Genomic DNA, 16,849 nt, shown 5'->3' on the forward strand with positions numbered 1-16,849 from the left:
GGCCAGGGCCGGAAGTCACCTCGGCCTGCCCTCCCTGGCGCGCGGGGCCTGGCGGGAGGGGCGGGGCGGGGCGAGCCGGTATCTATGGAGACGGCCCGGGGGGCCTGGCCTAGCTAGGCATGGCGGCTCTCGGCGGCCTGGGCTCCGGCCTCCTGCTCTTGCTTGCCCTTCCGCGCCTGGGCGGCGCAGACGGCGGCTGGGACCCTGCTGGCTACCTGCTCTATTGCCCCTGCATGGGTGAGGCCCGGCTCCGCCGTCCTCCGGCTCCCCCGCCGTCAGGCTCAGAGGACGGTGCGGCCTTACCCCCCGCATCGCCCGCCGCCAACCTGGCGCCCTCCAGACGGGCCGCCTTTCCCTGGAGGCTGTGCTACAGCTCCCGTCATCCCCGTGCGGCGGGGGGGGGTTTGACCCGGCCTTACGGGGAAGGGGGCTGCGAAGGGGGGGCGGACGGGCGCGGGCGGCGGAGTCCCCGCGGCCTCCTGCAGCTGCGCTCGGTTATTCTGATTGTGCGTGTTTTGATCGGGGGTGGACGCGCGGCCGCCCCGCCCCGCCCCGCCGCATCCCCGGCGGCTGCTCCCTCGTCCTTCCCAAAGGGGAGCGCTTCTCTCGCGCCGGGGTTCCGCTGCCGAAGCTCACGCAGAGCAGGGCCCCGCCAAGGGGCGGTGGGGTTCGTGCGCGGGGCTCCCCGCGAAGCCCTCTCCCGCCGTTCGTCTCCGAGATGGCGCTCGGCATCTCGCGGGCCGCGCCTGGCTTGCGGACCCAGCGCTCCCTCGCAACGGCCCTGTGAGGTGGGGCGGGGGGCTGAGAAGCAGCGGGCCTGGCCCGGAGCCCCCAGGGGGCTTCTGTGGCTGAGGGGGGCACCAGAATCTGAAGACCGGTCGGTCGGTCGGTCGTGCAGTTTGCACGGCCGCCCACCTGCTCAGCTTGACCTGAGAGCTCTTTAATTTCAGCCGCTCAGCTCAGCTCAGCTCAGCTCGATGAGAGGAGAAGAGTCTCGGTGAGGCCCGTCCAGGCCCGCCGCCCTTTCCTTGCCCAGCGAGTAAGAGACGGTCTTTTCCGTTCTGTTCCAAGGGAGATTTGGGAATCAGGCGGACCATTTCCTGGGCTCTTTGGCGTTTGCAAAGACGATGAATCGGACTTTAGCTGTGCCTCCCTGGATTGAGTACCGGCATCACAGGCCGCCCTACACAAATGTGAGTCGTCGTTAGTTGTTTGGATGGGACTCAAAGCTCTTGATGTACCTGCGGAGATCGTTGCAAGCTCCCTTTGTAGGGCAAAATATTTGGTGCAGGAGTATATCCAACTTGCCCGTTTGTCCTCTTTGAATTGGAAGCGGGCAGTTTTTCCTTTACTGTGATGTGGATTTGTTATTGTTCCGTAATTATGCATTCAGTGTATTTGTGTAAACGTGGGTCTCTTTTTTGTTGTAGCTGCATGTTCCGTACAAAGAATACTTCAAGCTGGCACCTCTTCTAAAATACCACCGAGTCATTAGCTTGGAGGAATTTATGGAGAAGCTGGCACCTACCCACTGGCCTCCTGGCAAGAGAGTGGCATATTGCTTTGAAGTTGCAGCTCAGAGAAGCGCTGACAAAAAGACCTGTCCTATGAAGGTAGGAGTCCTCCCCTCTCCTGAGGATCTGGGCAAATTCAAGAACTTTTCTACTCACGTTGCCATTCCATTTCGTTGGCCGTTGTGTCCCAAACAGTGTGTTTTGCAAATCGTTTCTGGCAGTGTTTTTTATCCATGTTTAGCTGTCAAACAGGTGTGCAGATCTCAGGAGAGGGCCTTGAGATGCTGGGAAAGAGCTCCTGCCTCTGCCTTGGTCTGCTGTCATGAATCAACATCCCCCATTGTTTTTGCAGGATGGAAACCCCTTTGGGCCTTTCTGGGATCAATTTGCTGTGGAGTTTGATAGGTCGGAGCTGTTTGGAGGCCTCTCCTTCAGTGCCTTTTATAAGGACGACTGGAACCAAAGGTAGCAAGTATGAGTTGGGGATTGCTCATGGGGCAGGATCCTGGGTAGGCAGTCTATTCATAGTAAGATTAGAGGGGCACGCATCCTGCCTTCCCACCCTGAATCAGCAAAATATAGCAATTTTTTTTTTTTAAAACAAGGCACATTAATACAGCATTAATTTATCACTGAGGCTGGGAGAAGAAAGACTGGGTTTCCACTAGAGTTGTTTTGGTTTCAGCCAAATGTTGGGCAGTAAAGAAGCATAATAAGTTTTAATATGTTGACTCTCTGCAAAGTTTTTCGCTCCTGATTAAATTACAAGGAAGTGTGTTTTAGTGTTGGTTTCTTAACAAGGTCACCCCCACCCCCCAAAGCACTGCAGGGTGTCTGGAGAATTGCTCTGTATTTCTAAGCCAAATTCCATAACTGCAGTAATAAAAATATACAAATAATATTTTTATAAACTGTGTTATAAGTTCTCTTTCCTTATTTACCTCTGTTTTCCAGGAAACTGATAGAACTGCATAGGAACTTTTAGTGGTGCTTTGAGTTTGGGGTATCCTCTTTCACGGGAGGATTGATCCATTATTGAGGCCTTTTTAACAAGTGAGAATAGGGAAGATCTGTGGCCAGACTGCATATTATCTCTCAGATTATATGGTAGTAGAGTAGAAAGCCACCTAAAGACCAAGCGCAGACCTCATCTCTCCAAACTGGGAATCCCTGGCTTGACCTGTCTCTGCCGATATCATTCATTGGAATGCCTTCCTGCATATTTCCACCAAGCAAGATGCTTTGCAAGTTGAGCTTTGAAGATTATTTCCCATCTCGTTCCTTGTGTAAGATGGTGGCGTAGCTTATTTCTGCCAGTTGCTGGAGTTACTTGCTTGATATCTACCGAGCGAAACTGTTTATTTATTCATTCCTCTCTTTGTGACCTGAGCTAGCTTTTTGGATTGCAAACATTTTATTACCATACTAGGTAACATTGACAGTATAGGAAATGTAGGGATTTTTCTATCTGCTGCTGCTCATTTCCTGAAGGCTCAGAGTGGTTTGCCTCCACCAAAACATTCAATTAAAAGATCTCTGTGCTTTGGAGTTTTCCTGTCACTTGGTTCAGACTTTCAGCCAGGCTGGCAGCTCTTTCTTTCCTTTGACCACCAGGAAGAAAAGAACGAATCACCATGTTTCTATTTCTGTTCTGTTTTCTTTTAGGTTTCCACCCTCTGAACATCCTATCCTTGCCCTTCCGGGTGCACCAGCCCAGTTTCCTGTTCTGGAAGAGTACCGGCCCCTGCAGCGCTATGTGGTGTGGTCTGATGAGATGGTGGATAAAGGAGAGTCCTATATTAATTCACTCCTAATCAGACCCTACGTGGGAATCCATTTGCGTGTGGGTTCAGACTGGGTATGTGACTGACAGAGCCTCATAGAAGTTCTGTTTCCCATGATTGTGTTTGTGTTCGGTTACACACCAATGACAAAGACAAGAGAGAACTTGTAAGAACCTGTTTTTATTATTAATCAAATTAGTAAGGCAAAACTCTGGGTGGTGAACATATCGTATAAAACAGCAATAAAACAAACAACCAGAAACCGGGGTCAGGGCCCTCTCATTAAAAAGGCCAAACACCTACGCCAGGCACCCATGCTGGAGCTCCCAAACTAACAGCCTGGCTCCAATGCCTGGCAGAAGAGCCAGGTCTTCATGGCCTTCCAAAGGCCAGTAAGGTTGGGGTTGTCTGTATCTCTGTGGGGAGGTTGTTCCACAGGGCAGGTACCATGACAAAGAAGGCGTGCTTCCTAGGCCCACCAGGTGACACTGTCTCATTAAGGGGACCCAGAGCATGCCCACTGTGCCAGATCCAGGGGACAGGCAGTCCCACAAGTAATCTGCCCCATGCCATTAAAGACAAGGGGTCTTTAAAGGTGACAGCCAGCCCCTTGAATTGCACCCAGAAGCCTACTGGAATGCCTTCAGAATGCTTTTCAAGGGCGGCCTTGTGTAGAGCGTATTGCAGTGAGTGACTGTGGTCAGGGCCTCAGGAATGAGTACAACTGGCATGCAAGATACATTTGTGCAAAGGCCCTCCTGGCCAAAGCTGCCACCTGCTCCTCAAGCAGGAGCTATGAGTCCAAGAGGACCTCCAGATGGAGCACCAACTCTGCCTGGGGGTACGTAACCCCCTTCAAAGTTAACAATGGGAAATCATCAGATACAGGAAGCCCTTAAACCCACAGCCACTCAGTCTTGTCAGGGTTGAGCTTAAGCCGGTTCTTCCCCATCCAGAACACGCAGCCTCCAGGCGCTGGTAAAGTGCCTGGACAGCCAGGTAGAGATGTACAGCTGAGTGTCATCAGCATACTGATATGTGCCAGCAGGTCTCACCCAGCAGTTGCCCATAGATGTTAAATGGGAGGAGGGAGAGAGTCAAGTTGTTAGCCTGGGAGCTTCAGCATCCTCTGACTATATCTTCATTGCCGCTTTTTTCTTAAAATGTGGTGCCCTTAACTGGATGCAGGACTCAGTGCGTTGTGCTTCCTAGACTTCTATTGATTTGGCCCAAAATTGCTTTTGCTGTTTAGCAGCCATGTCTCACCACCTGATCAATTACAATCTCAATATCCTTTTTGTACATAGCGTTCCACACCCGTCTACCTCCTATACTTGTGTATTTGGGGTTTTTTCTTTCCATTAGTGAAGAATTGTGCATTTATTAAATATCATAGAGTCATTTTCTGCCTACTTCTCAGGTATTTTTAGTTGTTACTTGTCTTCTGGATTTGAACTGCCTCACCTAGTTTTGATTGATCTCCCAATCTGATAAGCGTTCCCTCCATTTTTTTTTTAATCCAAGCAATTAAGACAAAAATCGAAGGAGTGCCAGCCTAGGACCAAAGTCGATACATCATTTCAGTTTGATGAGAAGCCGTCAATCACTATTTTTTAGTACACTGAGAGATAGACCAGCCAGCTCACACTTAACTAACTTGCTAGTCAGAATATCTCGGAATACTTTGTCAGATGCTTTTGTTGAAGTGGAAGATATATTACGACATCTGCTCATTGACTGTAATAAAGGATTGGCTATATTAGGCCCACAACATGCCACGGTGTACTAAAGCAATTAGTTCAACCAACCAGGAAAGGGATAGGGTCAGTCTGGTCAGACACTCTTGACAAACCCTTGCTGACTTTGGGGAATCACTGCATTCTTTCCAAAGCGCTAACCAATCAATCCCTTTATGATATACTGTGTGGTTTTCCCAAGTATTAATGTCAGACTTCAACAAGCTGCCTTCTCCTCCAACTTCTTTTCTCCAGTGTCCATCCAGGTGCTAGAGCCAGCCCACAAGCAGGATGTGAGTGCAGGAGTACCTTCCCCCTCATGTTCCCCATTGGTATCAGGAAGTACAAAATCATTAACCCCTGAAGTTAATGACATAGATACCGTGACTAACAGCCAGTATTGACCGTGTTACCCTCCCTTCTTTCTGTCTTCTGTTAGAAAAATGCATGCAATATGTTGAAGGAGGGCACTGCTGGGTCCCATTTAATGGCGTCACCACAATGTGTGGGCTACAATCGCAATACCGCTGCGCCCCTGACCATGGATATGTGTTTGCCAGACCTGAAAGAGATCAAGCGAGCCCTCAAACTCTGGGTGAAGAAGATAGATGCAAAAGCCGTGTACGTTGCCACTGACTCTGAGCCCTATACCAAAGAAATACAGCAGTTTTTCAAACAAAAGGTAATCTCCATCCCAACCAAAGAAAATTGTATTTATCTCTGCAGAGGTTGAACTTATGTATAGTTGTGCAAAACTCACCATTTTGAGGCTGGATCATGCCCCAAAATTTAATTTAATTTGTTTGATTTAGACGCCCAAAACCAACAACATAAAAACAGAATATAATAATTATAAAAGAATGAAAGAGTAAACAGCAGAAACCACACCCAGACACAATCCAGCACAATTTACATCTTACAAATTTGTTCTATTAATCTTGAATGAAATGGATTATAGTATAAACCATTAAGGGAAGATAATTGTTTTGAAAAGTGACTAAATAAAAGACCAACCCCAGTAGAAAAAAAGCTTTCGCGTTTGATATTAGGAAATGAATATTAAGTAATTCTACAATGCATCGGGGGTGCAGTGGATTGGGGATGGCTGCTGTCAGAAATCCTGGCTCTAAGGTGATATGGACCTCTGAACCTCACATTTGCTATTCGTTTGTGGTCCCTTATTTCCAGGAACAGTGTAAATGATGCATTCTGCCTGTTTTCTCATTGCAGATAAAAGTGGTATATTTGCAACCTGAAGTTGCCCAGATAGATCTGTATATTCTTGGCCAGTCTGATCATTTTATTGGCAACTGCGTTTCCTCTTTTACTGCCTTTGTGAAACGGGAGCGGGATGTGCACAGGAGGCCATCCTCCTTTTTTGGCATGGACTACCCACCAAAGCTGCGAGATGAATTGTAACAGAGAGGACAATATGCGTTGGGTTTCGTGACACACAACTCAGCTTAACACTAAACCCAGTTGGAAGCAAGCGTGCATCTGGTAAATTCACCCTGGTGCCATTCTTTTATAGTCTGAGCTGGAAGAATAGAGTGACTTCTCAGAAAATCCCATAGTTGAATCAAGGAATCCTCTGAATATGCTACTTGAACTTCCTCCTTCCCTTTTCACGGCCTTCTTACCTCAATCAGAATTAATGTCTCAACTGGTGCTTGCTTAGTGCCCAGTACGTTATAATGGCACGATCAGTAAGTCACAAAAACGTTCTGGAGTTCAGTACTGACAAACAGAAGACGGTTTAATTGCCCCTGAGCAATATTTGCCTGGCGTGTTTTAGCTTACCTCTTTCCAGAATGGATTCAATCTCCATTTCCTTTGCTTGGACTAGAGAGACTAAATCTGAATTTGCTGGGATCTGTAATGTGATTTGGATCTTCAGAACAAAGTCCTAATTAGCACTGAAGCCTCTGAAGTAACTGGAGGAGTGTCCTGCAAGTATACTCCTCCAGGCATACAAGTTTAACAATAAATAAATAAATATACATTAAAAAAAAAACTTTTCAGAATACAAGAGAGATTTTTTAAAGTGGTTTTGTATTTTACAGAAATAACAGTCTAAATGCTGAAAAGCAATCTCCAAGGAATCATCTCTTTTTTAAAACACAAAAACATACTCATTCCTTATTTTTACTGGATACATCAACCATTTTTCAGAGAGTTCTGAGTATCTTGTTGGAGAAGACTCCTGAGAATACTGTGGACAGCCAAGAAAGCAAACCCATAGATCACTGAACGAATCCAACCCAGAGTTCTCACAAATGACCAGGCCCAAATTATCCTACTTCAGACACATTGTGCAAAGGCCCAGCTCTCTGGAGAAGGCTCTGATGCTGGGAAAGGGGGAAGGAAAGGGAAGAAGAGGAGGACCAGCAGCGAGGTGGAGGGACTCAGTTACAGTGGCGAGGGGGTACCATTGGAAGACCTGAGGGACCAGGTTGGAGGCAGAACATCATGGAGAAAATCTATGCGGTTGCTAAAAGTTGACACCATTTTGATGGCCCATAATCATCCATCTGAATGTCTACCTTGATTCCTAGAGCTTGGTTAGCGATGTGTCTCTTTCTTTGCTCTCCCTCCTGAAAATTTGATCTGGCCTCTCTGTTGAAGCTATTTTGTTTGAAAGAGAAGTAGGCTTTTTTGCCATTCTTCTTAAGCTTTGAAGCTGTGAATTTTTAAAAGGTGTTAGCAGAAATAACCAGTCTGCTTTTAATACTCTAAATCTTAAAAAGTGGAGTGGACTTTTGGCCTCTGCTTATGCCTAATTTTAGAGAAGTGCTGGTACCCCTGGTGTCGTGCTGTGCAGTCCTAAGCTGCAGCTGAATCTTATTGATGGCTGTTTTCAGCAGCACCGGTGCCTCGTTTTTCTCTGTTTGCTTGTGCCATTTTGACTGGCTTCTAAGAGTGATAAAAAGTATTTTAAATATTTTTTTATATACCAAAAAAGGTTTTATTGGCAGTCCACTAAATCTGAATGCCTTCAGAAGTTACTTCAGCTGTTTCTTGCTTTGAATCCTAGAATCTAAAGGGTGGGAAAGACTTGCAAGACCATCTAGTCCAACCCCCTGCCCAGAGTGTGGGCAGGTGGAACCACCCCTCACACTCCAGGCTTGCCCCCAGCAAATGGCCCAGTGTGCCAGGGTGTTACCATGGAAAGACACTCAGTTCACTTGATCAGGTGCTGCTATTAAACTCTTCCCTCCGTAAGTACAAAAGGAATGAATTGAAAGTGGCTCTTGAGGCCATCTGGCTCAATGCCCTGCTCAGTGCAGGAATCCAAATTAAAGCCTCCCCTGCAGATTTGCCTTTTTCCATTTTTAAACGTGGAGGCTAAACAGGTGTCTTCTGGAACCCTGACCCCCAGTTATGCAGCCAGTACTTTAGTTGCATAGTACAAAAATTGGTATGAGGCCTGATTCGCTAGATTCTAAGTGTCTGGGTTAGGTAAAACGGATAACATAGTAATAAGAGTGTGTGGTGTTCCAGGGCTTGGCCATCTCCCTCCCTCTTGCTTACTATGTCAGTGAAGCCACTGGGAGAGGCCTTCCCTTGGACTGGGATGAAGCCTCAGCTTGCTGCTGAGGCCAACTTTACGCCTCCACTCCTAGCCAGGCAGGAGATGGGGGAGATGCCCTGACTCGTGGCCTGGGTAGGGAAGAACCATCTGAGACCCAGTCCCAGTAAGATGGAGTCACTGCTTCTGTAGAAAGCTTCTGATTCCCTGGAGTTTCCAGCTGTTGCTGGAGCTGGAGGTGTTTTGCCCCCGAAGCGTCTGGTGTGCCATCGGATTTTTCCCGGGTGGGTGGCTCCTGCTGGAGTGCAGATGGAGGCCATGCCCAGGAAATCTTTGGCCAGCTTAGGCGGGTCCACCAGTTGTGAACCTTCCTGGGTCCAGGAGATGCTGAAGAGAGCAACTCACGCCCTTCTCCTGTAACCGCTGCAGTTTGCTCTACCTAAGGCTGCCCTTGAAGATGCAGAAGCACAGCGCGGCTGCCAGCTTGCTGAGCGGCATCAGCCAATTTAGTAGAATAATACCATCCTCTTGGAACTGCATCAGTGATTATTTATGTAAGCTGCTAGAGATGAATTTTTTTCATCTCCCAATAATGTTCTAAGTGACATTACAAAAGGCTGAGGATACGATAGCGTACAGAAAGGCTCCTCGACTTCAGGGATCTTCTCCCCTGCCTGCTTGAGATTCTGGGGAAAAGGCAGCATTTTAGTTGCAAAGACAATTAATGGAAAAGAGGTGATCTTGCAGTAAGGTACCAGATCTTACCTCCCAGCTTTGCTTACCTGAATTGTAAGTGTTTTCCCCCAATAGTGGTGAAGTTCTGATGAGGGTTAGGAGAAACAATGTTGTGGTATCTTGAGAAATAACTGGCTGGTGGTTTCATGCGCTCTTCTAACAAACAGCTAAATTTCTTAGATATATGTAAGAAGCTTCTGAAAATGCAGGGAATTTATTCTAAGTGCCCTGCATTTTCAGAAATGTAAATGCCACATGCATTTCAATCTAGAATAAATTTATAAGCCTGCATTTTGTCTATGATTGCAGAGAGCGATTTTACTGCAGCTCTCACCATCTGCAGTTAGCCTAAGATTCAACAGCAGGTTGGGGAAGTACAGCCTTCTTAATAAATTCTCTGATGAAGCAGAAAGGCACCTGTCCTCCCCTCTTTTCTGCCTCCACTCTATAATGCTATACTGCCCCCGTTTGTGGAGTTTCCATTAGCTTTCAAGGCTAACGGTGACTGACAGACCTGTCCAAAGAGCTGGCTGCCTGCTGGCTCTTTGAAGCAGCAGTAAGGGAGCTGTTGGCCCTACCGTCTTCCCAGGGTGAGGAGAGAGGGATGGAATTCCCTTCTCTGTTCCTGTAGAGTAGTGCTTCTCAACCTTGGCTGGCTGGGGAATTCTGGGAGTTGAAGTCCACACATCTTAAAGTTGCCAAAGTTGAGAAACACTGCTGTAGAGACCCAGGGAAATGGCCTTGAAGCAAATATTTAGAACCCATTACACAAACCAAAAGGACAGGAGCATTTCTTAAGTCCTGAGAATGGAGATAGTCCTAGTGGAGTCAGTTCCTGATCTGGTCTATCCCGTAGGGCTGACAGTTCCTTCCATGCTATTGATAAATTTGTCACGTCTTGACCCATGTAAGATCTTATGCATGGAAGCACGCATTTATCTTCATAAGCTTCCTAATTCAAAGTCTGAAAAATCTGTTGAAAGAAATAAGAATCTGTGTTACTGGACCTTCAGTATCCTGCTGCTGTATATCAGAAAGCATGTGGGAGAAAGTGCCAAGCAGTATTATTAATGAATTACAGTTACTTTAATGATGTTGGTCTTTCAGAGCTTACAGGAAGATGGGTTTGGTACATCTTTCTGGTTTGCTAAATACTGTGCAGTTCGGCTTCACAAGTGCTTGTAACCTCCATTTGTGGGCTGGCTCAGGATAAAGAGCACTGAGGTGTTGAGTGCTGCATATGACATTGGAAGCTGTATTTTATTTTTTTTAAAAAGCAATTGTATAGGTAATTTTGTATTTTTTTCATAATAAATCACCACTCTTTTCCTGTGTCTCTTTATACTTAAAAATTCTTCCTAGCTTTAATTCTGGTCAGATTAAATCAAAATGTGATGGTGGCATACGCTTAGGAAAGACTGATTTGACTCAGATAGCTAAGTTTCTATCTTCTCTTTTGAAATTTCCAAATGTGGAAATTTATGTGGATCCAGTTAGACTGATACTAGGAGCAAAAGGACAAAAAAAATCAGACTGTGGGGTCTTATACATGTGTTTGCAAATATCTGTTTTTAAAGATAAAAAATTATCATGCAGAATGGGTTATTCAGGTGCTTCTATATGCATTTGAAGAATTTATCCCCTTGCAGAATGTGTGCAGTTATACTGCATTTATTTATAATGTCGCATTCCTTAAGACACCCAGTTCCAAATGACTGGGCAGCTTCACAAGCTAAAAGCACAATAAAATATAAAACTGTACATGACCCATCCTGAACCATAACCGAGGTGCAGAGCGAGACCACAGAAGAAATCACAACAGATCCCCACTATGCCCACCACTAAAGGGGACCCATCCAAGTCACCTAGGCCCTGGTCTGGGGCGATAGCCAACTTCTTAAAGATCATTTGATGGCCAGCAAGGTGGGGGTTATGCAGGTATCTTGGGGGGGGGGGAATGACTCTGTTCCAAAGGCCAGATGCAGCAACAGAGAAGGCAATCAGTCCCTCAGATATTCAGCCCTTGTGCCATGTAGGGCTTCACAGGTAACAACCAGCACCTTGAATTGCACCCAGAAGCCAAATGACAACTGGTGCAGTTCATGTAGCAGAGTGTTACATGGACATAGCAAGGCTTGCCCATCGCTGCTCGTGCCGCTACATTCTGGAGCAGCTGTAATTTCTAGGTGGTCTTTGAGGGCAGCCTCGTGTAGAATGAATGTATTGGCAGGAGACCAGTTGCAAGGTGTCCAAGACATAAGTGAGTATAATTATGACCTTGTATAAGGCAAGTTTTAAACAACTCTATTTTTCCCCAGACTAACGTCACCAAGTGAAAATACATTAGATGAAACAAAGTTCACTGGTTTCAGTTACTTGCAATTAAGAGTAATTTTAATTGCACGAGACCTCGGATTGGCACTCTGGTCAATTCCCTTAAATTTGTCAGATTGATGTGGTTTGAATCTGAAGCCAAAAAAGTACTTTGGAACAAATGTTGAAGTTGTACCAGCTGGCACCTCTTTAAAGAAAGTATGTACTTTCCTGGGCTAACACTGTAGCCGTGCAATCCCAAGAAAATAATGTTTGAATTAAGGAGGCAATGATAGCATATCCGTATCTGCCCCACAGTCTTTTTTTCACCTTGAATAAGAGGGGTTTTTCCATAGGAAGAAGCTGGCAGTGAAAAGCAGCCACTTCCACTCGCTGCTGGCTGCCATCAGCTGTCCTGTGCTTTTCCATACAGGAGACACCAGAACACACCTTCCTTGGGAGAAAGAGGAACAGAGTTGAGGCAGATCATCAAAGCTTCCCTAAGTAGCCCAAAGTTCATCACAGCTTGCTTTACATAATGTAATGCATTAAAGACTGTTGCTTGAATTTTCTTATTTTCATCTCCCTTCCCATCAGCTTTTTCTTCTACCATGTTTGGACTGTACTCTTGGGAGCACAACTCTAATGTATTACAAAATACTAAAAACAATGCTTTCAGGCTGAAGAGCAGGAAATTAGTGCTTCACAGAACCACAGCATTGAGAGGCATGGTAGGAGGAGGGCTGTATTAGATGGCTTGAGCTGTAGGTGACAACTGGTGGACAACCACTCAAATGCATTATTAATAAGCTGCAGCCCATACTGGATATTGACCCTGCACTTTCTCGGGCCCTGGGTGGCAGGCCCATACTTGCATACAGACATCCACCCAACTTGAAGTAGACTCTCATAAGCAGCAAAAAGCAACGATGCCAACATGGGAGCCAGACCCTGCGACAAACCCAGATGTCTCCTTTCTCCCAGCAACAGTCACAGGCCCCCAAAAGTACACATACAAGATTAGAGGTGTCTTCACATGTTCTTCCTCCAATGTGATGCATGCCATCATCTGCCAGCAAAGCCACTCTGGATCCTAGGTAGGACAAGCAGGACAACTTTACCCAAAATAATTCATGGACACAAGTTTGACATCAGGTAGGACTCAAATAAGGGCATGGTATTACCAGAGCATTTCAATCTCCCAGGACACTCCATAGCAGACCTCGAGACTGTTTTAGAAAACAGTACCTTTAAGTGAGAAATTGTTGAACTCATATACTGTACTGTATATCAAAAGGTTTCAGGCAACCTCAGAAGGTCTTAACAAACACAATGGATTTTTAACCCACTACAATTGTTAATGGATAGGGTACTTATAATCTGTCCCACGTGTAACCAGCATCTGCATAACTAGCCTGCCTTCCCCTCCCTTTTCCTCACCCCAATTTAAATCCTACATCAGTCTAGCCCAGGTGGTCTTAAACTGGGGGTAACCTGGGCATCTCCTGCGGGCATTGGAGCAATTTGTAACAGCTTGTTTGTGAGTTGAGTATCTAGTTTAGGACTCCTGCCACCAAGTCACTTGTGTAAAACAACAGTGTGTGTTTTTTTGTGGAGATAATGTCATTATTTGAGACTGAGAAAAGGGGTAACTGGGTCAAACAGTTTAAGAACCACTGGTCTAGCCACTCTGTGCATCTGATGAACAAAAGCTTATGTCTTCTAATAACATTTTTAAGTTGGAAAAGGTGCTATCAGACCCCTGATGTTTATAGCATTGGAAGGGAGCCTTGGATCCAGATTAAAGCTTCTTTGAGAGACAGTGGTCACTGGTTTTCCTAACTGATTCAGAACATGTTTTCCTGTAAATTAAGATTATTATTCTGGGCCCTGCATTCATGGATGATAGGAAAATAAACTGTGTCCTTCTTGTGTGTGATAATCCAGTGGCTGTTTCGTATGACACGCTTAACCCCAAACTTGGGTTAAAAAAACACAAATACATTCACACATGCAGAGCCTAAAGAAATCACATTACGATTTATTTGCAATGGCCTAATTCACACAACATGCTAAAACAACAGAAGAGTTTGTGTAGCATATAGAATTGTGTATTACTCTACCCAATTTCAGCCTAGCTGGTTCTTGTGCAAACCCAGCTTTAAATGACCTAATACATTGTTTGCCCTCTAAGTATTCTCAGGAATAACCAATTCCAGTTCCCTCAATATCTCCTTTATAGGAGAGTTTTCAGTCTCCTGAAACCTTGTGGCCTGTTTTTGTTATGTGTTTCCCCTTTGTTTGAATCCTTACTGTGTGATACCTGAGACTGGGCTCATTTTGACTAACACAGAGTAAAGTTGCAATTGACCTTCTTGTGATTCTGATAAATAAAACTAACACAGCTACCCTTTTTATGTATTCCAGTCATCACTGTACCCACTAACAACTACCATTCTCATAGTGTTTACATTCTGGCCTCAAAGTGTTGTATTTACCACAATGGGGTAGAATGGACTAAAATGGGAGCTTGGCAGTTTGGGTTCAATGTGCCCTACAAACACAACTGTCACTGGATTTGCAAGTGGCAGCTGTGGTAGGGACTGTGTTTGCACAATTATGATGAGGGTGCCAACTGTAACCCTTCCTGAGTTACACTACCTTGACTACTGCAGACCTGGGATTACCCTTGCAGTGTCCAGAACTTGCCACTGACCAGTACCAGGCGCAGGGATCGTGTGATCTATATACTGAAAAATCTTCACTGCCTACCACTTGTCAGCCAGCAGCCAACACCCAGATAAGCAGGGATTAACACCAGGCAAACAATCAAGCAGAAAACAATACCCTAATCAACAAACTACTAAGGAGGAAACCAGACCCCACCAACACGGGCAGGACAAGCTACCGTATATAAACAGGGAGCAAACCCCACCCTCCCCTGCACTGATGATGTTCCCTAGTCAGGTAATGAACTGTCTGCAAGCCAACAGCCAAGCTCAGAGAGCACCAAGGATTCCACAATTTCAAAGGTTGCTTAATAGCTTTGGGCCTATGTGTGCTACTCTTTCCCACTCTGACTGTACCTGAGTGGGTACAGATTAGCAGACGAGATCCTCTGGAGTTGGAGCCAGACCTGGAGTCATGCAGAAATGCAGTTTAGATTTCTCTTCTGGCCTGAGGACATCCAGAACTAACTCTACTAGGGCTACAGGTAAAGGGATCACTCAAGGCACTTAATTCACCACCAGCCCTCCTACAGGTGTGTGGAAGGGGCTAAACGTAGCTCAGCAGACTGAAGTATGACCATAATCCTCAGATTCAAAGCCAGGACTAAATCCTGGGAGGACCTACTAGCTGCGTTCACACAACATGCTTAACTGCCTGTCTCCCATAACATCTATCCAGCCAATTCAATCCTGCAGGGTTTGCATGTTCCAGGTTCCTTTAATCAAACAATGTCATCTCTCAGGATCCCAGAATCATGCCTTCTCTGTAGCAACACCTGCCCTCTGAAATGAGGTTCCCCCAAGATCCGGATGTCCTCCACTCTGCTGTTCTTCAGAAGAGTGGTGAAGACCCGGCTCTTCACCCAGGTCTTTGGTTGAGGGAGACCAAGACCCCTCACTTCAATGCACTTGCCATCTTTAATCTTTGATGTTTTATTTATTTTATTTTAGTTTCTTTGATTGTTGTCAGGTGTTCAGAGCTGTTTAGGGTTGGGCGGTGTAATGGGATGTAAGAGTAACCTTGAGGAACAGGAGGAAGAGCCGCTACCAAGACAATGGCCAGATAAAAGAAACCTGAATCCGAAGCAGGAATGTAATTTGAGAAAGCATCTCAGACTTGATCCTCCCTAGTTCTCATGAAGATAAAGGAGGGAGGGGGGCATTCAGACTTGCAAGATTGTTACTGGAACCTTATCAAAAGAGTAGTCTTAGCCTGTGTGTCTGGTTTCCAGGTTTGGTCTACCTTAGAGGACTGACACTGAGATGCTAAAGACACCTCCAGGATCTCTTGGATCCAGGAGCAGCAGCAGCGCTGAACTGGGATCCATGGAGGCTAGTCAGATAGTGGTCCCCATGCCGAGTGGGGTTCTCATTCCCTCCAAAGGCCACGTTTTGGAACCCTGTCCCTGGGGCTCCCAGTGGCCCTCAGTGACAGTGCCAGAACCTGCATCAATCAAATGTCAATTTAAAAAGCTATAGCAGTCAATGGGTGTTTGCTTGATTTGATTCTGCCATTTGTATCTGGGGGGGATGGTAGTTTATAGTTGTGTTTGGGTTATTGCTATGAGATGGAGAGGCGCTCAAACTGATATGGGAATTTACAGCAAGACCTGAAGGCAGACAAAACCGGTGGTGGTCTGAAGGCTGGGAAGAACCGTGTTATCAGTGGGAGGAATGCACAAGGCCACCAGTCTGTGAGAAAGGATTTTGGCGCCAATGTAGCAAGGGGGGAGGAATAAGTAGAGGGAACTTTACACAGGCTTTAGTTTTAGCAAAGCTTTGCTTCAAGCTGCATGTACCAACCCATAAAGGAGCATTTATCTGAGCCAGGCCTGGTTTCACGAGGATTCTTCTAAATTGGGGTTTGGACTTTGTGGACTTGACACAGAGCCGCGAGTTGGGAGGGGCGTTCCGGGCCGTCCGGTCCTCGGGCTCCTGCCACGGCGGAGATCCGTAGCTCAGGGCTGGACTGCGGGGTTCTCGGGGCTCTCGCGGAGCGCATTCGGACTTGCGAGATTCCGCTGTTGTGACCGTATCACGAAGCAGCACTAGCTTGCCCGACGTCGGTTTCCTAGTCCGGTCTGCCTCCGAGGGCCGACAGGCGGCATGCGAGGCTTAATGCGTTATTATCGTCGTCGTCGTCGTCGTCGTCCCGGTCGGCTGCAGGGCTTGCGGTCCCTTTCGTCCCACACGAGCGGCTGACCTTGCTCACCGCTTAACCTGGGGGGCCTTTCTCGTGGCCGCCCGCGGGGCTGTCAGCCACGGCCGGGGGTGAGGCAGGAGCGCGAGGGCTGCGAGAGCGCGGGGCGGGGCGGGGCGGGGCGGGGCGGCGCGCGCGAGGAAAGGCTGGCGCGGGCCAGCTGGGGCTCGGGCCGGGCGCCGCGCGAGCCCCCGCCGGTCGGGTCCCAGCCAAGCCGCGTCCGGGGGAGCGGGGACCCCGAGCCGGCCCACCGCCGCGGCCCGCGCGCCTCACGGCCCTCCGGAAGCGCGAGCCCCGGAAGTGCCCGCG

The 16,849-nt window shown here is 47.0% G+C and overlaps 1 protein-coding gene and 1 long non-coding RNA gene across 3 annotated transcripts; one reads left to right on the forward strand and one right to left on the reverse strand.

Moving 5' to 3' along the window:
• Positions 1-11: 11 nt before the first annotated feature.
• Positions 12-7,095, forward strand: POFUT1 (protein O-fucosyltransferase 1). 2 transcript variants are annotated; one of them, XM_088153711.1, is made up of 7 exons: positions 12-237; positions 1,072-1,193; positions 1,431-1,613; positions 1,867-1,979; positions 3,180-3,372; positions 5,474-5,716; positions 6,265-7,095. In XM_088153711.1, the coding sequence occupies exons 1-7, from the start codon at positions 120-122 to the stop codon at positions 6,451-6,453; spliced, it is 1,161 nt and encodes a 386-aa protein (XP_088009837.1). In that variant the 5' UTR covers positions 12-119; the 3' UTR covers positions 6,454-7,095. The 2 variants fall into 2 exon arrangements, with proteins under 2 accessions (XP_088009837.1, XP_088009836.1); XM_088153710.1 differs by having other exon boundaries at positions 105-237; positions 1,076-1,193.
• On the reverse strand, positions 7,068-16,848 carry LOC112542085 (uncharacterized). The gene is made up of 4 exons (XR_015798410.1): positions 16,144-16,848; positions 12,628-12,704; positions 11,942-12,065; positions 7,068-10,271 (listed from the first exon to the last, which is right to left on the reverse strand). It is a non-coding gene; the product is annotated as an uncharacterized LOC112542085 (long non-coding RNA).
• Between the last annotated feature and the right edge of the window lies 1 nt (position 16,849).

Source organism: Python bivittatus, unplaced genomic scaffold, assembly GCF_059951505.1.
Source record: "Python bivittatus isolate LINGU-HERP-01145 unplaced genomic scaffold, Pbiv_v1 ctg000700_np1212, whole genome shotgun sequence".
NCBI lineage: Eukaryota > Metazoa > Chordata > Lepidosauria > Squamata > Pythonidae > Python > Python bivittatus.

Excerpts from the sequence above, each read along its gene's own strand:
- POFUT1 (XM_088153711.1), top strand. The coding sequence starts at position 120 with ATGGCGGCTCTCGGCGGCCTGGGCTCCGGCCTCCTGCTCTTGCTTGCC. Across the intron at positions 1,194-1,430 it reads ACAGGCCGCCCTACACAAAT|CTGCATGTTCCGTACAAAGA; the intron begins GTGAGTCGTCGT and ends TTTTTGTTGTAG. Across the intron at positions 1,614-1,866 it reads AAAAGACCTGTCCTATGAAG|GATGGAAACCCCTTTGGGCC; the intron begins GTAGGAGTCCTC and ends TTGTTTTTGCAG.